Source organism: Pollicipes pollicipes, unplaced genomic scaffold (assembly GCF_011947565.3).
Source record: "Pollicipes pollicipes isolate AB1234 unplaced genomic scaffold, Ppol_2.1 Scaffold_7261;HRSCAF=8764_pilon_pilon_pilon, whole genome shotgun sequence".
Classification (NCBI taxonomy): Eukaryota; Metazoa; Arthropoda; class Thecostraca; order Pollicipedomorpha; family Pollicipedidae; genus Pollicipes; species Pollicipes pollicipes.
Window position 1 is genome coordinate 17,574,565 of NW_023597054.1, and position 25,671 is coordinate 17,600,235.

The 25,671-nt window shown below is 48.1% G+C and overlaps 1 protein-coding gene across 1 annotated transcript in view; it reads left to right on the plus strand.

Annotated features, from left to right (window-relative positions):
- LOC119111120 (multidrug resistance-associated protein 5-like) overlaps positions 1 to 25,671 on the plus strand; it is a 34,473-nt gene continuing 8,802 nt past the window's right edge. Inside the window, exons 1-9 of the mRNA XM_037234950.1 lie at positions 1 to 23; positions 2,286 to 2,415; positions 3,538 to 3,717; positions 4,165 to 4,287; positions 5,045 to 5,196; positions 6,570 to 6,687; positions 9,536 to 9,660; positions 15,975 to 16,087; positions 24,992 to 25,367. Coding sequence (XP_037090845.1) covers positions 1 to 23; positions 2,286 to 2,415; positions 3,538 to 3,717; positions 4,165 to 4,287; positions 5,045 to 5,196; positions 6,570 to 6,687; positions 9,536 to 9,660; positions 15,975 to 16,087; positions 24,992 to 25,367 — 1,340 coding nt within the window. The remainder of the gene's footprint in view (positions 24 to 2,285; positions 2,416 to 3,537; positions 3,718 to 4,164; positions 4,288 to 5,044; positions 5,197 to 6,569; positions 6,688 to 9,535; positions 9,661 to 15,974; positions 16,088 to 24,991; positions 25,368 to 25,671) is intronic.

Consider the following 25,671-nt stretch of genomic DNA (forward strand, 5'->3'; position numbering starts at 1 on the left):
ATGCCCGTCCGGCCGGCCAGCAAGTCAGTACAACTCTCGCTCACGCTCGCGCTCTCCCATACTCCCAGGGGTGAAAGGTGTATGTTCTGTCACCGGCAAAATTTGGAACCGTCTAAATGGTCGCCTGGCGTCCAGTTATTAAGAAACCGTTGTACAATATCTCTAAATGCGATCAATCATAAAAACAAAGACAACTTAACTGAAATGTGGCATAACCATAAACACTTCGTTGCGGAAGCTCATTTGCACTAAACTGTCATTTGCTGGCCATCAAACACCGAATGGTAGTTGAAAATAAATGAATATAATTATCAGACAGAGGCATGTTTAGTATAACCAGCCTAAATGTGTGTTATATTCTATTCAAATGAGGGGGAAGGCGGAACTGTGTCTACCAACCGGGCATGCAGTTTCTTATCTTTAGTTCTCACTTGTATCCATTATTTTCATCCGTCATAACTTTGGGGTTCAGCCCGCCAAGCAAATTCTGAGAAACTACACCCCTGCCCCCAACTGTGAAAGAAAGTGCGTCAAATCTGAGAAGGACTGGTTCTAAAAGTATATCGGAGACAGGCTCACCCATTTTTTTCTTCCTGCACAAACGCCCCCTCCCCCTCCCCTTCCCCGCCTCACCCCCACGTATTTTGCAGACATGCATCCCTGCACATGCGTCCTTGCATGCATCCCTACATTTGCCGATAACATGGTTCTACAAGCACCGAGAACAATATCACTTGGTTTTGTCACGTCATCGTACAATCAGGCGGAAGCGTTGGCGATCTGCACTATTTTCGCATGATCACTGCCTGTGGAGAGCTCACACTTCCTTACATGATCTCAGTTATCCAGAGCAAAAGCCATTCAATATGGGCATCAATGACAAGCAAATGCACATGACATTTTTAAACACCTCTAGCACCTTCGTTTAGCTTTATATGCAATATAGTGTCAGCTAAAAGTGTTTAATCTCACACCACTCCACTGATCAGTGCACTGAGCCTGAGGTGCAACAGGCAATGTGGGATACCTATACTAGCAATGCTCGGCCTCTCACCTCAATGACGCTGTTCCTCTCAGCAGCAGGAAGCACTGTATGAATCCCTGACATGTGTCGCTGAAGGGACCTCCGCTCACATCTGAAGCTACCGGTAAGGTACACACAAACAGCAATCCTTCTAGATCGGCAAGGCTTTTTAACACCATTATCTTAGAAAACTGACAATTAGCCACGTTCGTCTAGCCAGTCATCTTCTCACGACAAAAACACAAGTAACAGCAGCCCACATCCTTGCGCTGTACCCAACGCATGACCACGAGGAAGGCAATCGAGCCCATCTGCCTCAAATGGCATGACGCTTAAAAACGCTGCGTATCAAGCTGATCACGTTCGTCGCATGATGCTGTGGCCAGTCACAATTTTTACGAGTAGTGATAAACCTAGTTATTCGATATTTTGCGCTGGTAAGTATGTAATGGGAACCTCCGTTGAGAAAATCTGTGAACGGCACTGATCTGAGAGGCACTGGAAAAGCACTGTGATATCACTGATATGTGATGTCAGCCCTGGTATAGTATAGTTTGTAGTATGTCTCTGTCTGCTCCTAAAACCTATCTTGATGAAAGCTACTATGTCTGGCAGCATCTTATGGCTCAACTTGCTCACACAGCAAAACGGCAGCGTTTAGACATGTGGTCTGCGCATGCTCTCACTGCAGCCTTAGCGAGTACAGACAAATACTGAGCTTTGAGTTTTGTCTAGCTCGGATGACCTGCTGTAACATGGTCTGATGTGTTGAAATTTGTTTTCATTTTCGCAATTTTATCACCAACTTGTATGTAAAGGTGCCAGTTTTGGTCACAGATAATATATGGTAAATCGGAAGCCTTTTTCATCCTTGCAGACCCAGTTCTCTTTCCTCTTCCTCTCTTGCCCTCTCGCTTTCTCCCTCTCTCGCCTCCTGTCGATTAAAGCTGTGCCTGTCACTGTCCCCACCCCTGTCCTTGCATTTGTCTGTACCCATGTCCAGATCCCCGTGGTTGTCACTGTTTTTTCAGCCACTCTTTGTCTCTTTTCTTGTATCTCTATGGCTCTATGCCTGTGTCTTTATGTCTTTATGCCTCTATGTCTATGTATTTCTTTCTCTCAATGTACCCTTTTCCTTTCCTATCTTTCTCTTGACTCTTGACTTCGGTGCATCAGTCACCACCGTCGCTCGTTTCGTGTCGAGGCATAACGTGCGTTGGGCGGAGCCGCGTGACTGACCGATGCTGCGGCGGTGCGTCAGGGAGCCGGAGCACGTGATGCCGGGACCGTCGCGCGGCTGTCTCTCCTTGTTCTCTCTGCACTGGATGACGGGTTTGATGTGGAAGGCCTACAACGGCACAATAACGACCAACGACGTCTGGCGATTGCGGGTGAGCTGCATCATCACACTTGCCATATATCACTCCCTCAATATATATATATATATATATATATATATATATATATATATATATATATATATATATATATATATATATATATACACATGTATATGTATACATATATATATATATTTATATGCACATAGATATGTATACATATATACACACACACATACACATACACACATATATATCGTATAAATATATATATATATATATATATATATATATATATATATATATATATATATATATATATATAGCTCCCGCTCTCTCGCTCTCCCACCAGCTGCTCTCACTACGGCTAACTGCATCAAGTTTTGCAGAGAGTGGACATGCTACGACAACTGAGCACGGTCAATGGTTTTGCCTGATTGCAACGACTTCGGAGTCATTATTTTGTGCAACAATTTCTGACGCAAAGTGATCGCTTTGGAGCAAGCGTCACGATCTAAAATTGGTACCGTGACTCTCCATGCTTGGTGGCTGCAAAGCATCTTCAAACGCCCACTGCGTAGGCGTTAATAAGTAATACAGGGCATTTATCCCAAGGTCCTTTTCAAGAGCTAGGTGGTGTTTAAAGAACACCAAATAACTGCTCGGACTTCAAATTTTTGTAACGCATCCAATTTTTGTCTTGAAATAACTACAGCGAGCTTTTTATTGTCTTTACTAATAACTCAGTTGTTAGAGCTCTTGCATTCCATTTCACCCACCTGTGGTGGGGTTCCATAGCTGGGATGGCTTGCGGCCGGCGACAGCGGCCGCGCCAAATGTCCAATGTCATCAGAGTGGTGTGCAGAGCTTGTGCTGCAACATCCTGCCGTCGAATTTTACGATCAGATGGTGAGGTGAGGGCTCACGCAACAAGAGCTGCTTAGCGTGGGCGCTTATCCCAGCAATCCATCTAATGAAAAGGCTCGGACGAAACCTTCAAGTATGAAGGTTGTCTGACATGTCCGCATACATGGCCGACTTGCCATGAATTATTTTGGCTACTCGATGTTGGTCCCGTCCGGTGGACGCGGCAGCCACCAACCATGTTTCTGTAGCGGCCTGTTGCGCCACTGCAACTGCTGTGAACTGTCGCCACGTCTGCCGCTGCGCCAGCCAGACGACGCCAGCCACCACAACTGCGAACGGCTCGAGCGCCACTGGGAGGCGGAGCTGGCGCAGCGCGGCGCCACAGACGCTTCGCTGTCGCGCGCTCTGCTGCGTACCTTCCGCATGCGCACCATCGTCTCCTCGGTCGCCATGGTGGTGGCCCTCGTCCTACAGATCATCGGGCCGGTCAGTGGGCCACCGGGCAGGGCACGTGTTGCCGCTGGCTCGGGACGCTTACCTGACAGTGTGATATGACTGTTGATGTGTTCGTTGGTTGTGAACATAACTGTTGCCTGGCTGTTTCCGCTTTGCAAACGGATAATGTGCACATCAGTACTTCACGTATACCTGGCATAACCAGATTCAAAGCTGAATCAATAATCCACCTAAGATTTTCCATGACTATGGTTTTCCTAGCTTTGCAACAGTGGAACGACGAGGCGTTTATTCACATGGCTTAAGTGGTCCTCTGCGAGCTGCCGCCACGCCCTGGGCTCTGACAGTGATTCCTCGTCTTGATTGTATCCGCACAAGCCCTTCTTAGGTTGCCGGCTGTTAGTAGGTATATACCATTGTTCCATTGTTACCATTGTTCAGATGGGACCTGACACCAATGCCATGATTTTATTTCAGTCGATTTTGCTTGCGGCAATGATGAACTACGTCAACGATCCGTCAGCACCGTACATACAGGGCGTCTACATCATGCTACTGATCCTGGCCTGCCGGGTCGGCTACACCTACTGCTTCTACGGCGTCAGCTTTATCACGTCCACCTTCACCAGTGCGTGCATCCCTGTCCGGCCGTCCCCATCTGGGCGCCACCGCGACTCTACCAAGGCTTGCCGCTCCATCCCGTCATGTCAACGTCAGACGACTTGTATTTTACTCTGGATTTTCAGACTGCAACGCAGCGCGTCTGATGTTCTTAAGGTCTGTGAGCATGACCATCAAGGCTATGGTGTCATTGAAACTACCAGCGTTGTGGCACAATTCGAGCGTAATAACACAGGTCTCACAAAATGCCGACTCAGAGCAATTCCATGATATCCTTCAAACACCTTCCTTATACACAGCTAGAACTTTTTCATTTTACCAATCTCCTTGACAGACCAACTGTCGACAACTCCTCGGAACAAGCGTCACATTCTTGTCTTCGCGATACATCTCCCGGATTTTGCAGTTCGAAAAGAAATTGGCATTCGTCACGTCCTCGTTAATGGACGTGTTCAGGGTACCGCGTCGAATACAACCTGCCGAATCGATTACGAGCTACAGCCAGACAATTCAAACTCAACTTGAAATTTAAGCTGTGTCACTTCCAAGAATGGTAGCCTGCTGAAGAAGTTCGTGTAGACTTCCAGGTGAGGTGGAGCGAATGACTATGAGCGGTCAGAGCCCCAGCCGTGCCGTGGTCAGCTGAAATTCGGCCCCTGACTGACGTCACTCGTTTGAGAGCGACCAAATGACGGAGCGAGAGGTGCCAACCTGATCTTGGCCCGCCTGACCGCAGCGTCCCGAGCGTCTGGTGCGCTCCATCTACAGAAAGATGCTGCGTCTGCGCGTCACCTCCGACCAGGTGCTGGGCAAAATGGTCAACATCTGCATCAACGACATGGAGCGGCTGTTCGACGCCTTCACCACCGGCCCGCTGGTGTTCTGTACGTGCGGGGCATCCAGCACCCGTGCCACCCGTGGGCACCCGTGCCACCCGGCCTTGTCTCCCGCCCTCCTTCACCACCGGCCTAATGGTGTTCTGTATGTGCGAGTCACCACCCAGCCCCATCCCACTATCTCTTTCACCACCAGCCCGCTCGTGTTCTGTACGTGCGAGGCACCACCCAGCCCCATTCCCCGATCTCCTTCACCACCTGCGCAATGGTGTTCTGTAGTGCGGGACACGACCTAGCCCCATCCCCTGCTCTCCTTCAACAGCTGGCCAGCTGGCATTTTATGCGCGCGGGGCACCTTCCAGCCCTATCCCCCACCCCCTTCATCACCAACCCGCCGACCCTCTGTAGTGCAGGATAACATCCAGCCCCATCCCCCGCGCTCCTGCACACTCGGCACCGACCCAACGTCGGCGTACCCACGTGTACCTTGCAGCTGCCTGTAGCTGGAGAAGGACCGGAGGCTCTGATTTAATGCAATCGGTTGGGACCGTAATAATTATATGATGTTGTGCCCGTAGTCGTTGTTTGTCATTATTCCCAGGTCATCACACCGGTGAATGCACAGAAGTCACCACCATCTGTCGCATGGCAACGGCCAGGGCCTTTACTGCCGTCAGACCCACACGGTCATGCTTAAGGACATGTTTACCCATAAAATGAACGACGCAGCTAGAAAAGACAAGTGCCGGGCCTCACTCGGTTTGCCGATGCTTGCACAGTCTCCAATGCGTGGAAGACAATTTGCTTGGATACATTCTGTGGAGTGAATGTGTTAGGACGTTTGACATTGTACTGTTTGATTCCAAGCGTCGCTCGGTATGCTCCTGTTCGCCATAATCTTCAACATCGTGATTATTGGACCCTGGTCATTACTGGGATTCATCATGATCCTGCTATACTGCCCCATTCATGTGAGTTTATATTTTTTGGACTAGAAAATGCTGCACATGGCTACATTGGAGATGAACATTACAATGATAGATATGGCAATATTGCATAACTTTATGCTTTCCTGCTACTAATTTCATATAATAGTAATTACTTACACGCATATATATATATATATATGCGTGTAAATTTTGACATTTTTGCCATATATATGCGTGTAAATTCAGCCATTTTTGCACGCCTGCTACTGCGGATTGTCACAGCATGGCCGCCGAACACATTTTCCGGTCCTTATTTGTTTTTTGCAGTGTTTGTGGTGCTTACATGCTCTGAGCAAATTGCAAATGCTGGATAGTTCTACATTTTGTTCTGGTAAGCAGCACACCAGTTTCCTCTTATACCGTGGTGTAACGGGCTGATTGACTGAAATGTTTTCTTGACGCCGACTTCGGAGAGTGCGCTGGCTGCCGTCACCAGCTCATTGAGGATGAAGCTGGTGGTGGACACGGACCGTCGTGTCACCCTGACGTCGGAGATCATCGCCGCCACCCACCTCATCAAGATGTACGCCTGGGAGGACAGCTTCCGAGACAGGGTAGGGCATCGTATCAACCTGTCCTGATGTCTGGTATGAAGCATCTCAGAGCGTACTAGGTGTCACAGCACAGCAATGTGGCCTGATGTCCGCTAGATCGCTCGCACATCGGAGAGCGCGTACCAGGCCACCATTCGTTGGTGGGAGCGTGCTGGGCATTGTGGCGTGCAACCACATGATGATCTGTGTGGTCCTGATGTTATAAAGCAATCCAAGTCTCTTTCAAGTTATTTCTTAAGCTGAATGGATAATGCTATCGCTCGAAGTCTTATACCAGCCGGAAACTAAGCTGCATGTCCCGCGTGCGAGGCTCCAAACTTTACCCGTTATAAAGATATTACTGTAAGCGGTGATTACTCGCATGAAGCCTGCTGCTCATCGATTCATCATCGAATCAGTTGTATACCAGGTATGTAGCCGTGCCACCGGGCGCCTGTTGGACTCAACGATGCACCTTAAATGTATGCCCTTTCTTCAACTTCTTGGTGTAATTTTAACACCTGTATTTCCATATTTGCATTTAACACATGCATACCAGTAAGGTTTTGTAGGTTTTACTATGCGCACTTAAACGGCAAAAGGTTTATCATAAACTGCATAACTCTAACCCAACTGTGACCCGGCCGGTACTGCCAGTGTAAGGAGATATAAATGCCTTGCCCGTCGCCCGTTTGAGGACGGGAGGCGTCCTGACTAATGTCGGAGATATTAGTCAGGACGTCAGCAATGCCTCTTGGCCAATGCAATGCCTTTCCAGCAAAGTGACGAAGGAGGCCGGCCACGCCACCCACGCACTGGTCGTTGCGAGATGCGCGACCGCAGCTATTGCGCAACACAATGGTCTCCACGTGGACTCTCCACGTGCCAACCCACGTGCATCCCGAACAATCGGAAGGCAGTTCTCCCGCCATTGTCTTCCGGGGGACGCGTGCACAGAATGCACGCGTCAGTGAACCAGGAGTGGGCACATGTGGACCCATATAAACTGCCAGTCTGTCTGATGTAATACAGTCAGTGTCTTCTCATTACCGTTTGACGCAACAGCTCTAAGATCCCCGACCACAAATGGTGGCAGCGGTGGGATGGTAAGTTATACCTGGTTTCTCCGGAAACCTGGCGGTGTTGTTCTGCTGTTTTAAAAAAAAAGAAGAAATGCCACCTAACGCAATCTTTGTCGCTCATTCAGATACAAAATTCAAAGTGGTGATGTATGATTTTGGTCACCATGACCTTCAAAAGGTCAAACAAGATCACTGGCTTTAAATGAGCATGTGACCTTTTGTTAAGAATATCTATCTAGGTTCTAGGAGAAATTTGAAGACCAGCCTGGGATTGGACCCAGCCTGGGATCGGTCATGACCGAAGGACATGGCCGACGACCTCCTACCTTGACTTCAGTGAGTTCACGCACAGGTCAAAATCCCGTAAATTGTGTGTCTCAAGCTCTCTTAGTTCTTGAGATCTCAGGGGGTCAATTTGACCCGCACCCGAGCGTAGGGTATCCAACCGGCCACCCGTGTGCGTATTAAACTAAAACATCCAGCCGACGCCCCTCTCGACTTGTTCTGCCCCCCCCCCCCCCCCCCCCCCTGAAGACATCTTCCACACCATCCAGCTTGACGGTCATGATGTCGCCCGCTTTGAGCTCAGTCCGCCAGGCTTGGCCAGCCCCGTGACGGTAAAAACTCGAGACGCCAAGATCACTCTTCTTCCGATACGGCACACAAGTCCGGCGTCGGCATAGCGGTCTCACAGCGACCAACTCGCCACGCTCACAGCCCACCACGTCATCCCATTCCGTGTCGAGTGCTGGTTTGCGTGGCCGCTGTTCAAGTGAACAGAAGCTATCGCTCAGTGGCAGGCCTGGCTCGCAATCATCGTCCGTTAATAATCAGCAACAGCGAACAGCAAAGCGTCACGCGCCATCTACCCACGCCACAGAAAACACCGCTCGATCCCGGGAAATCAGCGGCAACGCCATGATGCCAAGACAGCGCATCTAGGCCTCCGCAGGCTCATCTCGACCGCTGAACCGCCAAAACACCTGGTGACGTCACGAGGATCGCATCCGATGGTCGCTCTTTACCACCACAGCAGACCACTGCCCGCGTATAATATCGGCTCAGACGGCGCCGTCCGGCGCGTTTTAGTCGTTTCCTGCGGATGCCGTGCCTCACAACCGCTACCCATATGGTTGTCACACCACCTATCAACCTTGGTTTCATGATCCACCTGGCGAACAGAGAGACCTGCTGTCACATCTGGTGAACATCGGAACTGTGAGCATGTCCTGCTGAAGAACTCGCCACCATGTGTATTATATCGTCTGGACATCTTCAGGACCAACCACGCGCATCAAAGCTGACTCCCAGTAGTCAGCTCCGCCCCGGGGGAGGTATGACGGAGAGAAAGTCAGCCAGACCTGTTGCGAACTCCGATGCTGTTCCAGCACGGCGACAAAGGAGGCCGGGCGCCTCGCCCACTCACTGATCGTTGTGAGATGCGAGACCGCGGCTGTTGCGCGACACATTGTTTCCCACGTGGGCGCCCCACCCACCAACCCACTTGCATCCTGAACAACCGGAAGGCAGTTTTCCGGCCAATGCCTTCTAGTACACGTGCACAGGATGTACGCGTCAGTGATCCGAGAGTGGGCACGTGTGGACCGGTATAAATCACGAGCCTGTCGTATGCAATACAACAAGTGTCTTCTCATCAGCATTCAGCGTAACATCTCCAAGATGCCTGGCCACACCAATCTATTGTTACTGATTCACCGGCCGAATATAACCACTCACCAGTCTGCTGTTGTCGAACGGCTCAGTGTACCTCGTCTCGCCGTCGACAGGTGATGGAGATGCGGGCTGACGAGCACGAGATACTGCAGAAGGCCGCCTTCCTGCAGTCCTTCTCCAACACCACGTGTCCGCTCGTTGCTGTCCTGGCCACCATCGCCACCATCCTCGGCTATGTGTGAGTGGTGCAGTTGAGTTCCGCGTTTGAAAGCTGAGCAGCGTGGGGGGCGGGAGGTTTGGGAGGTGGGGAAGGAGGGAGGCAACAGAGTCGGCCCCAGCAGCCACGGTGTGCTGGGCTTAGCGGCCCAGCCCACTGACCAGCGTGCTTCGGTGCGGATTCCTGACGGATGTGATGAATGGAATGTGTGCTGGGTATGCGACGAGTCTGGTCTGAGTGTCCGGGTATAAAGAGCCTGGTCTTGGTGTCTCTGGGTGTCGAGTGTAATCAGCTTGATCAGGGTGTCTCGGAGTGTCGGGTGTAATGAGTCTGGTGTGGGTGTCTCTGGGTGTAATGAGCCTGGACTGGGTATCGAGTTACCAAGACCGTCCGGTATAACGACATACATTCAAAATCGGGTCTTCCCTGACGGGGTTTTGCGCGAGGGAGGCCGAATATGCACCTCAAGCGGTCTGAAGCCGCATTCGCTGTCTCGACATTCGATTCGGGTGCTCACGTTTTAGTGTTATCAGTTATTGACCTCATAAGAGGTTCCCGTTTGTTAACTCTCGTCCTGAGAGCGAGATAAAATATATGTACGCGATCTTAACAAAGACATCTGTTGCAGATCGAAATGTAAGTTACTTGAATGCAGTCTTCTTTTTCGTAGTTGCAAACTTTAAATTGTAGCATAATGGCTATGAGGACGGGGTCTTTGCAATTATCGTCATATAATATACCAATAACGTAACAGTTGACATCTGACGATTTTAGTGTAACGTTATGGTGTTTGAGTTTGTGGGCCCGGTATGCGTCACAGTGATATGAGCATGCGCCACACTCAGTCGTTAAAGTAACGTAATTGTAATCATGATTTGTAACCTTATGGACCCGGAAAACTCCAAAAAGATTTGACGGTCAGGATTTCGAGTAACGAGTGTGACTTTTTCGGGAGCAGACGATTTATTTTATCCGGAATGTGATCACATCAAGATGCCCGCAACCACCGCTGCAAGTTAGAATGCTAGAAACTCAAAGGCTAACAGCAAGTGACGTCATCAAGAGGTGGAAATCATATTTGCAGATCAGGGTTCATGATAAAAGTACAGGAAATGACCCTGACAAAAGAGGGTCGACCTAAACCCAGAACGGGAACCACAAAGGAAAGCTGACTAGGGATAGAATCTAGTGAGCTAGAATCGCTTTTGAACTAGGTTAAGAGTGAAAAATTATATCGCAAAAAGACCGTACGGGAGCGATAAATTTAAGTAACAAAAGATGGAACTTATGAGCTGGTGACTGATGCTTCAGCAAATAAAGACATCTATTTCATGTTGGCATGGACGTAATATCATGAACCTGACAAACTGTTTTCTTTTTAAACATCTGAGGCCATTACAGTGAAAACAGAATACATCAAAGTATAGTCATTTGATGACAGTGTAGCAACCACTCAAAAGCCATGTAACACCGATGATTGGATAATGCACCTTGCACTTCCCTTCCGCAGTATTTTTAACACAAAAGAAAGCAATGGAATTCAACAACAAAAATGAAAACAGAAAATTCAACAAACATAAAGAACTCAAACAAAAAAACTTTGACTCCTACACACTAGCCCATCACCAAGTCAAACACAACAGACATACCTCTGCTTCTGTCAAGACGGGATTAGGGAAAACAAACCTTTTGCTATGTTTCTTACAAAACACCAATGCTCATTTCCATGAAAGTAGCCTAGTTCTGCCTAACTTAAAGAGGTCGTACTTCATTTCATCCTGTCTAATCTGTATCACAGCAACAGTTGGAGTTACTGATTCTTGCACAATTCCTATTGCCACATGCCATGCACTTAACCAAGTCAACCTAACTAGAGTAGCCCATATGTTGAACATTATCTCAACTCGCCTATCTGTTGACAGCAACACTTGTGATAAAACATGGTAACGCTCATTTTTGGCTGGTATCAATCTGCATTTGTATTCAGTTCATTTGTGTACGCCTGTTGACATCAGGCAAAGTTGACAACATACAAATCAAAGCACTTAAAATCACTTTGAACAACTTATTCTGATTGCCACGGTTAACCTCTGTCAACAGCAATAATGGGAATGCTACATAAAGCGACCTCTCTTCTCCAAAAGTAGCATAACTTATAGATGGCCACGCCAGCTTTGCTGCTTGCCTTTTCAGCTGCAGCAAAGGCATCTATTTAGGTTTGTTTATCATATTTAATGACAAAGTTTGAGATGTTGGCTTCACATTCGAAACGGGGGTGGTCTGACTACTTGCTACATACTGATATTCACCTTATATTATAATTGCTATGCAGCTCAGAGCATGCCCCTAATAAAAATATAGTGTATATATACAGTATAGTCATTTGCCAGTCAGCAAACCATGACAGCTATGGAAAACATCTGGTTAAAGCAAACATGAGGGACCACTTCAAGAAACCTCGGGCAATTGAGAATATGGAACCAAATAAGCCCATTGCATGCCTTATGACATCATATTTTGTCTCATGACAAAAATTGATGGATTAAAACAGAAAATGACTGACTCTGGTCACAAATCATGTGTTGAAAGCAGGTAAGCCAAGCAATTACTTGGTCCACAGGAGACATACTGGCTCTTCCAGGGCACACTTCTTCCCGCCCCTGCCCCCCCCCCCCCCAAAAAAAGTCAGTACCTTTCCTATGGTGTGCTGACAGGCAGTCATTCCACTCACCCCCAAATATAAAAATCAGTCATGCTCACCAACCTACGAGATTAAGATGCGAAACAAGTAAGAGGTGTGCATGACAAGCATTTCCAGACAGCAGAATTTCGCCACCAAGTACTTCTGTATTAGCTGCGTCAGGTCTATCCCAAAGTTCTATATGGCAGCACAAGGATAGACTTGTCAGGTGGCCTGGTGGAGTTAGACGCTCGAAAGGCTTAGATTTATCATTATCGAGCTCCGCCATGAACCAAGAGCTAACCGATGGTTTAACAGGGTAAAAATGGCGGTAAAGATAAGTTCTGTTGTTCAAATTGTCTCCTTTTTCCCCGTGAATTATTCCCTCTTGGGTGCATATCAAACATGTCTGGGCGGTTGGCGGTTTATAATCCAATTTACATATAAAATATGTACAAGTTTGCAGTTGGAGCTTCTGGCAAACAAATTGGTCAACATTTTTAAGCAATAGGCGGTTCCTCCAGAGGTAATTGGAAGGGAAGGAAGAATGAAGTTGGTGATACCACACCTCGCATGATATGAAGAAAAGCAAAAGTTGTAAAATATATATAAAGACACATATTTTTCGACAACATTTGTGATGAGCTGATTTCACTTCAAGTCTGTTAACATGAGTGTTCAAATGGTGATACTATTCTTGTAAATTTTATTTAGAAGACATTTCTGGAATTTTCCACTCCTGCATTTCGGGCGTGATGCAATTTAGTGGTCAAAGTTTCTTCGTGGAAATGAACTATGTGGAGTAAAATTATCTACCAGGCCTTGCTGGTGTTTGCGCCAGGCTCTGATTTCGTGGTGCGGTGGTCAGACCAAAGCAATGGGGATGCCGTGAAAACCTTGCATTTGGCACACAGCTGCCGATTGTGATGCATTTTGTAAACAAACCAAACTTGATGTGTGCAAGCGGCTGGAGTCGCTGGGGTTCTTGGGGTGAAAAGGTGCCTGGCGCCCTTGTTCCGTGCACACATAAGCATGATTCAGATGTAGGTGAGGCAGGACATAGCCATAGGTGTTCAGGTTCTGTGGAGCCTTGTTTTTGCTTCGTAGTTTCAAGTGAGCTCGATGTTGGATGACATCTGAAAACCTCAGAAAGAGAAATGTAGTTTTGGCATGCGCCATTACACAAGGTCAGCAGGAGTGAAAAATTCACCTACAATATGGGGAAAAGGAGTGAAAAATTCCTCCTCATAGGGTGTTGCTTTACACCCAACGTCTGCAGTCCTACGACATTAGGATTGAGTGTACGAGAGGATGAAGATGTGGGCCAAGTTCGATGCTCAGAAAAACGGACCCAGTCGGGGCCCCTACTACCGTTGCAGTAGACGATCGCATAAAGCAAGCGAGAGCTGGACCACAAAATGGAAAACCTGCAATAAATGCGGTGGTAAAAATCACTTTGCAAAAAAGGTGCAAAAGCCACCAAGTGAATGAGTCCCGTCTCACCATACGAGTGATGTAGCGAGAGAAAAATCGCGCCCAGTGATTTTGCGTTCACATCTGGCAGTGGTACTACAAACAGTGACCCGCTGACAACAGCAGGGAGTGCAACTAGTGATCGAGAAGTTCAGAGCTCTCACGGCCAAGTCTCGGTCCTCAGTGGAATAGCGGTGAGATACTTGGTCTGATACCCAGTGGAGGACGTGTCAATGAAGTGACTGAACGGGACCCGCTATGTTGTCGCTGGAACAAGGAGCACAAGGAAGTTTTTGATAGCAAGCTGCGACAATCAGCCGGCATTAAGGCCAGTCTCAGGTTAAAAGGAACACCCGGAATGCACATGGGAGCGCATCCATCTGGATTTTCCTGGATCTTTCAGAGGCTGCTAATATTTATTAGTGGTGGACAGCCATCCCAAGTTGCCAGAAATCATCACAATGAAGAACATTACCACAGAAAGCATCAATCAGTGAGGCTGTCAAAGACATTCGCAAAATGGGGACTCCCAGTGCAAGTAGTGACGGACAACCGGAGCTCAGCTGACCGCCAAGGAATTCGAAGAGTTCATGATCAAGCTCGGGATCAAGTACATAGAGATTTCACCATATCGTTCCCAGTCCAACGGACCTCACTGAAATAATGGGGCCAGATAGTCAAGCGGAACCTAAAAGCATGTCTGATGGATGGAGACGACTGTCCGCTTGAACTATAGCTGTCATCGTTCTTGATGAGGTATCGAAATACCCAGCATAGCACAGCGGGAGTGACAACCCGCGGATGTCATGATGGGAAGTCATGAGAACCAGACGAGACATACTGAAGCCAAGACCAGTCGAATGTGTGCTGAATGCTCACACCAAGCAGATGGAGAACGCCAGCAAAATATTTCCGGAGTATTCGGCTGGTGATCCAGTATTGGTGTGTAACTTTGCTGACAGAGCAAAATGGAAAAAGTCACCTTATTGGCCGCACTGGACCTGTTTCCTACTAGGTAACGGTAGATTGATTGACATGGTCGCGTAATGTAGGACAGCTGCTCGCTCTTGGCCAATCTCAAACACCAGCTGGAAGAGAAGAAAATGCTGGTAAGAAGGCGGGTTCAAATCTGTCGGTACGGGGACATGAAAACGGAAACAACGTTATTGAAGAACCGACAAGAAGGAAGATGCAAATGCATGCCTAGTCAGCGACTCAGTGGCATATATCCCCATATGCTAGAATGGAGAGGTTCCGATCCAAGGAAATAACCGTCACAAGCGGTCAGCAGCAGTGGGTCGGTAGAAGACGGCAAGCGAAAAACACATGAAGTCCGTAGTGAGACGTCAACTGGTGGATCGCCAAGCACACCGGACGGAGTGAATACGGGGATGAAGCGACGGAAATGAGGCCTGAAGGGACAATGAAGAGCAAGCTCTAAGCCACCAGTCAACAACCGGACCAGTCAAGATGGTCGCAAAGAGTGGTCGGGAGGTGCACAAGCCCATCGGGATCCATGCGGGCCAAACCTAACGGCCACGAGCTAGGGCCACGTGATTCTCAGGGGTGCAAGTTATTATGTCGGTCATTGATTTCTTAGCGCTATCGGTTATTGACCTCATAAAATGTGCCAGTATGTTAGCCATCGTGCTGACAACGGAATGAAATATTTGTACGTGTCTCGGCATAGAAATATGCTGTAGTCCAAACTTCAAGTTATTCGAAAACAATCTTGTTTTGTATAATTCCACACTCGGACTAATGACAGAGAGATCTAGGTTTGGATCCCGGTTAAGGGAAACTTTTGTGTTTCCATTTTCACTGGTGCTAAATGAGAGTGCTGACGCTAACCGTAGCAACTACATGCGGTGATAAGCAATATTACGTTAAGCGATAATGGTGTCATACAATTGTTCACGATGTCAAGCGGCACGCCGTCTCGGCCCTCGTGCTTCTGCGGGGCAGTTGTTGAAATGCTATGCACTGCTAATTTCACTGATGTGATTCAGATAAATGAAGTTTGCACCCACATCTACATACTGCGGACGCCGTGAACGCACATGATCATCGTGAGATGTAGTGAACACCAGTGCTTCGTGCGTGATGTGACGGTCTCGGGTAACATACAGCTCGTGTGTCAGCTGACATGTGACCTGCCCATAACTTGTCACTGCCGGCGCAGACTGAGCGGTAACGTGCTGACGGCGCAGGCTGCCTTTGCCACCTTCGCCGTGTTCAACGCCATGCAGTTCCCGATCGGCGCCCTGCCGTACGGAGTCAAGATTGATGACCGAGGTGCACGTGGCGCTGCGCCGCATCAAGGTTAGGCGAGGGGACGGTGTGTCAAGGTCCGGCGCCGGCCAGCCGGACGCTAAGATGGCGCTGCTTTTGCAGTGACGTCACAATGTCCAGAGGCGGTAGCGGAAACGTCGGTTGTGAAGAGCATTTACGGTGCACCGTGGATCAGGGGCTACCGTACCCCGTTACTATGGTGCGTACTCTCATCCAGGGATGGTTATTGCTTCGTTACCTAATGAACCTAGGCTGTCTTTCTGTTCTACCACTGGAGGCCGACCTTCAGTTCTCCAATCACACACTGGTTGATGCTCTGTTTTCCGGAGGCTGACTTGTTTCCCCCCATTATTCAACAGAAGCTGATGATGCAGCCAGAAATAGATTTTGTTCAGCCGAACGTTACCTCCGAGAGCGCCGTAGAAATCAAGGATGCCCACTTCGCGTGGGAGAAGCCAGTCAACACGAACACCAAAGCACAGAAAGGTGACTGGGTTACTTTGGTTTGACATATCAGCGGCAGTGTAATGGGGCGATGCTGGGACCGGAGTCCCCGCCAAGCGCAGCCTGCGTAGTACTTCCATGTGTTGTTTTGTGACGATGACTTACGTATTTCTGGAACGTGTATATCTTGTCGATGTCAGCGGTGTCCGCTGTGCTTATTCGTTAGCTGTCTTGTCAAGAAAACGTGGCACAATTTTGACGCGGCAAGTTCATATAACCACTAAATGTATCTGGATATCCCGCCGTTGTTTCAATTTTCAGAAGACGCTGAGTAGAGGCGTACGTCAAGCGACGTCAGCCGTTTCTCTCAACAGAGCAGAACGATCATCAGAGTATGCATTTATTATTATTATTATTATTGCGAACCTTGGCGAAATCCAGCAAGTGGCTATTGTAACGCCGCAGCAGTGCATACTTAACAAATAAACGCGAAACACGCAACACACGCAAGTGAGACGCAACGCTAGTGACACACATACGATGTTATAGAACTTGAGCGACTTGTGATCAGTGTCTTAGAGTTGCCGTCTTTGGGTGTAAAGCAACACCCTATGAGGAGGAAATTTTCACTCCTTTTCCCCATATTGTAGGTGAATTTTTCACTCCTGCCTGACATTGCCTTAATCGCACATGCCAACCCCTATTGCCCTTTCTGAGGTTTTCAGATGCCATCCAAAACCGAGCGCACTTGGAACCACCAAGCATAAACGAGGCTCCGCAGAAACCTGGACACCAATGGCTATGTCCTGCCTCACCTACATCTGAATCATGTCTATGTATGCGCAGAGGAAGGGCGCCAGGTACCTCCATCTCAAGAACCCCAGCGACCCCAGCCGCTTGCACGCATTAAGTTTGGTTTGTTTACAAAATGCATCACAATCGGCAGCTGTGTGCCAAATGCAAGGTTTTCACGCATCCTCATTGTTTTGGTCTCACCTCCACACCACGAAAGCAGAGCCCTGGTGCAAACACCAGCAAGGCCTGGTAAAAAATTTTGCTCCGCGTATTCCTTTTTTCCCGAGGAAACTTGACCACTAAATTGCATCACTCCCGAAATGCATGAGTGAAAAGTTTAAGAACTGTCTTATAAATTAACTTACGAGATGAATATCACCATTTGAGCACTTGTATTAACAGATTTTAAGTCGAATCAGCTGATTACAAAATTTTGCGAGAAAAGTACCAGTCTTTATATTCATTTATCTACTTTTGTTTTTCTTGGTATCATACCAGTGGCATACCACTTTATTCTTCCTTCCTGTTCGATTGTCTTTAGAGGTAGCATCTGCTGCTCAAATGTTGACCAATATTTCTGCAAGATGCTCCAACTGAAAACTTGTACGTATTTTATACACAAATTGGATTAATTCGCCAGCCGTCCAAACATGTTTGATATGCACCCTAGCGTAAACAATTCACAGGGAATGAAGGAGACGATTTGAAGCACGGAACCTATTTTTACCGCCACTTTTGCCCTCTTAAACCTTCGGTTAGCCGTTTTCGTGGTTCATGGCGGTGCTTAATAATGATAAATCCAAGCCATTCGAGTGTCCGACTCACCAGGCTATCTGCCAAGACATTAGCATTAGAATAAATGCTGCCATACAGAGCCTTGGGACAGACCCGACGCAGCTAATACAGAAGTGTTGGATGGCGAAATTCTGCCCTGTAGAGATGTTTATCATGCACACCTCTTACTTGTCTCGCATCTTAATCTCGAAGGTTGGTAGGCATGATTGATATTTATATTTGGGGAGTGAGTCGGATGACTCTGTCTGCCAACAGACCATGCAAAAGGTACTGATTTTTTTGGTGTTGGGGGAGCAGGAAGAAGCCAGTAAGTCTCCTGTGAACCAAGTAATTGCTTACTTGCCCGCTTTCAACACATGATTCGTAACCAGAGTTAGCCATTTTTTGTTTTAATGCATCGAGTTTTGCCATAAGACAAATTATGACGCCACAAGGTATGCAATGTGCTTATTTTGTTACATGTTCTTGGTTATTTGCCCCTAATTTCTTAAAGTGGTCCCCTATGGCTGCTTAACCACATGTTTTCTATAGTTGTCATGGTTTGCTGACCGGCAAATGACTGTACTGTATCTGTTCACTATACTTTTAAACACATGGATACTCTAAGGTGCATAGCAATTATGATATGAGTTAAATACTGGTATGTAGCAAATTATCAGACCACTCCATTTAAAATGTGAAGCCAACATCTCAAACTTTGTCATTAAAGATGAATAAACAAGCCCAAATGGATGCATTTGCTGCAGCTAAAAAGGCAAGCAGCAATACTGGCCTGGTCATCTAAAAGTTGTGTTATTTTTGGAGAACAGAGATTGTTTTGTGGAGCATACCCATTATTGCCCTGGACATAGGTTAACTATGACAATCAAAATCAGCTGTTCAAAGTAATTTAAAGTGTTTTGATTTGTGTGTTGTCACCTTTGTCTGATGTCAACAAGCATACACAAATCAAATGAACAAAAATGCAAGCTTAAACCAGCCCAAAACTAGCTTTAAATATCATGTTTTATCACAAGCGCTGCTGTCAACAGATAGGTGAGTTGAGATGATGTTCATCATATGGGCTACTCTAAGTTAGGTTAAGTTGGTCAAGTGCATGGCAAGTGGCAATAGAAATTGTGCAATAATTAGTAACTCACAACTGCTGCTGTGATACAAACAGGTTATGCAGGATGAGATTAAGGCCTCTTTAGGTTAGGGATAGGCTACCTTCATGGAAAGAAGCATTGGTATTTTGTGAGAAGCAGTGTCAAAAGGTTTGTTTTCCCTGACCCCAACATAACAGAAGCCAGAAGTACGTCTATCGTGTTTGACTTGGTGATGGGCTGATGTGTAGGAGTCCAAGGTTTTTTGTGAGTGTTTTATGCTTGCTGAATTTTCTGTTGTTATTTTGTTATTGAATTAATTTGCTTTGTTTTGTGTTAAAAGTGCTGTGGAAGGGAATTGAAATGTGCGGCATCAAGTCATTGGTTTTAATGATTTGTTATGCTCATAATACTGTCATGAAATTACCATGCCTTAACACGCTCCCGGTTGGCTGGCTAGATACCCTTTGTTCAGGTGGGAGGGGGCAATTTGACCCCCCCCCCCTCCCTCCTCTGAGATCTCGGGAACTAAGGAAGCTAGAGACACCAAATTTACAGAGTGTCTTGACCTATACGTGATCTCACTTCGGTTAAGGTTTCAGCTTCCTAGGACATGACCTTTAGGTCGAATGAGGTCAAACAAGGCCAAATTCAAAATTCAAAATTCAAAATTCCATTCCAATTCCAGGCCTCCAAAGCGCCCCCAGAACCTAGGCAACTGTCTCTAAGGAAAGTTCACAAGCCCATTTGAGGTCATTGACAATGTTTGGCCTTTTGAGGACATGGTGACCAAAATGATACAAGACTGATCTGCGTTTTGCATTTGAATAAGCGACAAAGATTACACTAGGCAGTATGTTCCTAAAACAAAACGTTCGACCCGGGTCACCTTGGGTCAATGGCCTGTTCTGACCTCCAAGAAGTCAATTGAAGATGCATAATGCGGTTCCTGCTGTCAATAAATTTGAAATGAGCACCAGAAACTACAGCAGCATACAGCATACTAGGACCCATACAGCAAGTCCTAGAGTAATAAATCAGGTTGGTTTTGACCTTGGCAGGACCATCATATCCGACCTTAGGTCAACGTAATTTGCTCATTCAATATTTGCGGTGCCTAAGAAAGTATCTCAGAGATGTACGTCTTCGTCAAACACTCCGTCGTTGTACCAGATTGAACGATTCCCTAGAAATTGCCTTCGCTGAAACCATGGGCTGGTCTCGACCTGTCATAGGTCAGCTATCTTCGAGGTACATCTCAAATTTGTAGGTCAAACAATCTACTATGCAATTTGCTACAGCTATGCCAAATTTGGCGCGGCTACGCCGCGCCGTTCAAAAACCATTCGGGAAAAGCACTCGGGGGGAGGCAATTTGCCCCCCACCCCCTTCCCCCCCACCCGAGCGCGTGTTAATGTATTCTGTTTCACATGGCCTAAGATGTTAAAAAACGAAATGGTTTTGTGGGGTTCCTGATATTACGTCCATGCCAACTTGAAATAGATGTCTTTGTTTGCTGAAGCATCAGTCGCGAGCTCATAAGTTCCATCTTCTTTAATTGATTTTTTTCACTCCAGCATGGTCTTTTCGCGATGAAATTTTTCACTCTCGCCATAGTTCAAAGGCGATTACAGCAACCTGCCTGTGATACACTCAGCACCTGCATGTCATGGCCAGTTGGGTAACGTGGGTAAGTTCTCTGAAAAAAGACATGGTTTTGCCCTTGGACTCATTACAGTTTTTGCACTGGCGCGTGGCAGCAGCATTAGACATACATTGTCCGGACCTTCTGCCTTGGAGTTGCTTATTGCGGCGCAGCGCGAGACTAAGCTCCGACAGGGTGACCGATCTGGTGCGGAAAGCGCCACTGACCTTCCATGGCATCCGCAGAGGCATGTCCGCGCCGGGGTTCGCTGTTCAGGGTGACGACGACACGCTGTCCCACTGTGGCGAAGTATTCGTTGAATTTGTCGGCGTCTGTCGGGTTCAGAGTGTTGGTAGACTTTACCGGATTGCTAGCGATGGCGTGTTTCTTCAACTTGCACCAGGTTTTCTTTGATGTTTCGGTAGGGTCGCACTTGAAGATGTCAGCTTTGGCAGTCCTGAGCCGACCAGTAAACTCTTTTTTTGAGGACCCTGTATTGACGTTTTGCCTCGTCTGTGTTCGTGATGTCACGCGCGCACCCAGCGATTTCGCGCCTCGCCTGCAGGCCTTGCAGCTCCTCGCTACCGCTCAACCAGGGATATTGGGGGGCGGCGGAAGCTTATCGCCTTGACCTGCCTTGGCAGGCAGGGCAGGCAGACGAACGCTGTCGGTCTTGTCAGATGACATGATTGATTGTACGTTGGCATAGCCGATACGCAATCGTTTGCTGGCTTGTGTTGCACTTACGCCATCAGCAGGTAGACGAGAGGGGCACGAGTCCGGGTTGTGTCCGGTTAGCCGGTGTAGGCACTCCCCCAGCCGAGTCGCTGGAGACCCGGCGGATGGTCTGACGCGGGGTCAGCCGAGTCGGCCGCGCCAGGCAGCGGGGAGGGGTGAGGACGGCCGGCCGCTCACTCCCTCCCAGCCCGGCGCGCGGTGGCCAGTGTGCCACGTGGGCCGGCATGACACGGCCAGCGGCGGCGGCGGACCCAGGTGGTGGCGCACACGGCAGCCGGGTGAGCACGCGATCATAGTCATGCCGCGGACCGCGGAGTCTCTCAGCCTCCAGCGGCCCCGCGCGGCGCCGCTGCAGACGGCGGCCAGGCCGCCTTCCTCGGCGATGCCCGGATCCGCCTCTGCGCAGCAGCCCCTGCTCCGCCGCCTGTGGCGCGACCTCCGCCCAGTCACGTGATTCTCGGTAGAGTCGGTAGAAGAGTTGTTGGTGTTCTGATTGACTCGCCAGTCTGGTGTGCCTCTCCGAGAACCGGCAGAGCGCGGAACGTTCAAACGTGACCCGTTCAGGATATGTCATTCACAAAAATAAACAAAGCGAAAATAACACACAGCTGCCGAAATATGTACATTATCACTTTCCCATACTGAAAGCACCAGCTTCACGTTTAGGCACTGCCCTGCTGGTCGAGCGCAGCCGCGAAACCACTTTAAAATGCACAAGTAGGCGGAGCATTCTGCGAGGCGGCCGGCATATGCAGGCACTCACAAAAAAGGCATTTGCTCCCTTGTAATGTTGACGTTGAAAGCCGCTGCATGCTGTCTCTGTCGTATCGTCCAATCCTAGCCCATCGCTCTCTTTCGGAGCAATGGCACGTGATACAGCAGCAGCGACTCGCGCAGCAGGGTGAAAAACGAGTTTTCTGTAACCGACGAATGTTGGAACTGACGAACTGTCATCTTTAATCAAATCCTACAGGAACCGTTTCGATGGACGTCTAAATGCAGTAAAGCACACAAAATAAAGACAAATTAAGTGCAATGTGCCATAACCACCAAACATTTTCGTTTCTGTGCTTCATTTATACTTACGTGTCATTTGCTGGCCATCAAACACTGAATGATGGTTGAGAGATATTAATAGAATTATCAGGAAAGGGCATACTTACATAACCAGTCATGTTCATGACATGTTCCACTAAAAGTTTCCCATTCAGTTGGGGGAGGGGGAGGGGAAGGGGGGGTGTTTGTGTCTGCTAACCAGGGATGCAGTTTCCTATTTTTAGGTATAATTTTTGTCTTTCATTTTTCAGTTATCATAATTTGAGGGAGTTCAGTCCTAAGAAAACAGCTTTGAAAAATGACGCCTCTGCTCCCAACTGTGAAAACTGAGGGCGTCAAATCGAGGGGAAAACTGTTCTGCAAATAAAAAACTAAACAAATGCATTTTGGAGACAGGCTCAGCCATGTTACCTTACTGTGCCCTCCCGCTCCACCATTCCCCCCTCACCCCCAGGGCTGAAGAAAGTGCTTTTTCTGTCACTGACGAAATTTGGAACCGTCTGAATTGTCACCTAGAGTCAAGTCTTTCAGCAACCGTTCCAATATGTTTGTAAATGCAATAAACCACAAAAAGCAAAGCCAAATTAAATGCGATGGGGCATAACCATCCAACATTTTCGTTTCAAGAGTACATTTGCACTATGGTTTTATCTGCTGGCCATGAAGCACTGAATGAAGGTTGAGACTAACCCAACATAATTCTTAGATAAAGGCAAAACGAAGATAATCAGCCTAAAGGCGTGCAGTTTCCTATTCAATTGGGGCGGGGGAAGGGGTGGGTGGGATTGTACCTCCTAGCCAGGGATATAGTTTTCTATTGTTAGTCAGCGTTTTATCCATTATTTTTTATGAAACATTATTTGAGATTCAGCCCCCAACAACTAATTTTGGGAATCTACACCCCTGCTCCCAGCGGCAAAGCTGTGGAGAAAACTATTTTAAGTGCATTTCGGAGGCAGGCTCAGTCACTTTTTCCTCCTACATCCCCCCCCCCTTGCCTTCCATCCCTCACTCTCACTCATTTCGCAAGACTGCATCCCTGTGGCCCTAGAGTTACCGAAAACATGGTTCTACAAACACCTGAAATAACATCACTTTTGTTTTCGTGACGTCATCGTGCAATCAGTTGGAAGCGCTGACGACTTCGTTGTCTTGTAATTATCGCCGGTGCATAACTCGCAATTCCTAACGTGATTCCAATTATTTCGAGCAAAACCCAGGCAATATTGGTATTAACAGGTGCAAACGACATTTTTAAACACCTCTAGCACCGTCAATTAGCTTTATATGCAACATGATGACAACTAAATCCGTTTTATCTCACGCCTGCCAACCGATCAGTACGCCAAGTTTGAGGTGCAACAGGCAATGCGAGAGGCCTTCACCAGCGATGGTCGGCCTCATACCTCAAAGCTGCTGTTCCTCTCAGCAGCAGGAAGCTCCGGATAAATATTTGACATGCGCCGCTCCAACGACCTCCGTTTACCTCTGAGGCTGCAGCCAAGGTATCCACAAACAACAGGCCGCCTTGATCGGCATGGCTTTTTAACCCTATTGCCTTAAATAAACTGACGATGAGCTGCGTTTTTCTAGCCAGTCAGCGTCTCACGACATGAACACAACCGACAGCGGCCCACAGCCTTGCACTGAGTCCTACGGCGTGGCTGGCAATGGAGATTGTATGTCTCAAATGACACAATGCTTTAAAAGGCTGCGTAGCAAACTGATCACGTTGGTCGCAAGATGTCGTAGACAGCTACCATTCTTACGGCTAGTAATAAACCTAATGATCTAACATTTTTTACCGTTTAGTATGTGAAGTGCGTCTTGGCTGACAAATCTGTGAAAAGCGCTGATCTGAGATGCACAGGAAAATCACTGCCATCGCTGCCTTGTGACGTCAGCACTGATACAGTGTAGTTTGTGGGTGTTTCTGGCACCTGCTAAAAACTATCCTGATGAAAGCTACTTAGTTTGGCAGCATCTTAGGCTCAGCTTGCCCATACATCGGAACGTCAACGTTTCGACATGTGCTCTACACTTGCTCACGCTGCAAGCGTTAGCGAATGCAGACTAACACTAAGCTTTCAATCTCATCTAGCTCGGATGCTCTGGTGTAAGATATCCTGGTCTGTTCAAATTTGTTTTTATTTTCGCAATTTTGTCACCAGTTGGGTTGCAGAATTGTCAGTGTTTGTCACCGTTCATGTAGATAAATCAGAAGCTTTTTCACCGCCGCCGCGCAGTGCCACCAGACACAGCGTGTCAAAACGTCGCCATCTTTACGGCTGTTGTCATGGTAACACCCTCCCGCGGCAGCCGTCTCTCACGCGCTCGCCACCGCCACAGAGCGCAAGGTACAGCATGTGGCCTTGAAGCAGTCCATGAAGGCAACCGTCGTGCAGCCGGACACGAAGGCTACCCTGGAGACGGCCGTGCCCGCGAACGGCGCGCACCCACTGGCCGCCAACGGCGCGCACCCGCTGGCCGCCAACGGCGCCACGATTCCAGCGCCGCCCAACGGCGACCAGACGAAGGAAGTCGCCGTCGTCGAGACGGAGGTCATGGTGACACTTCGCGACATATCGCTACGGATTGACTACGGCCGGCTGGTGGGCGTGGCTGGGTCGGTGGGCTCCGGCAAGACATCCCTGCTTGCCGCCATCATGGGTCAGGTCAGTGGGAAGATCACATCTGTTGATACGGGGCTCAGGTCATTGGGGAGGTCAGGTCTGTTATCATGGGCCAGGGCAGCGGAGATATCTGATCCGTTAACACGGGTCATGGGTCAGAAGGGCGGAATTATTAAGTTTGCTGACATGATTCAGGGCAGCGGAGAGAACAGTTCTGTTGCCACGGGTCAGCGCAGCGGAGAGATCAGATCTGTTGACGTGAGTGATGGCGGCGGAGACATCAGATCTGTTGACATGGGCCAGAACAACGGAACTATTAGATCTGTTGACATGAGTCAGAACAGCAGAGTTATGAGATCTATTCATATATTTTAGGGCAGCGGAGAGATCAGATAT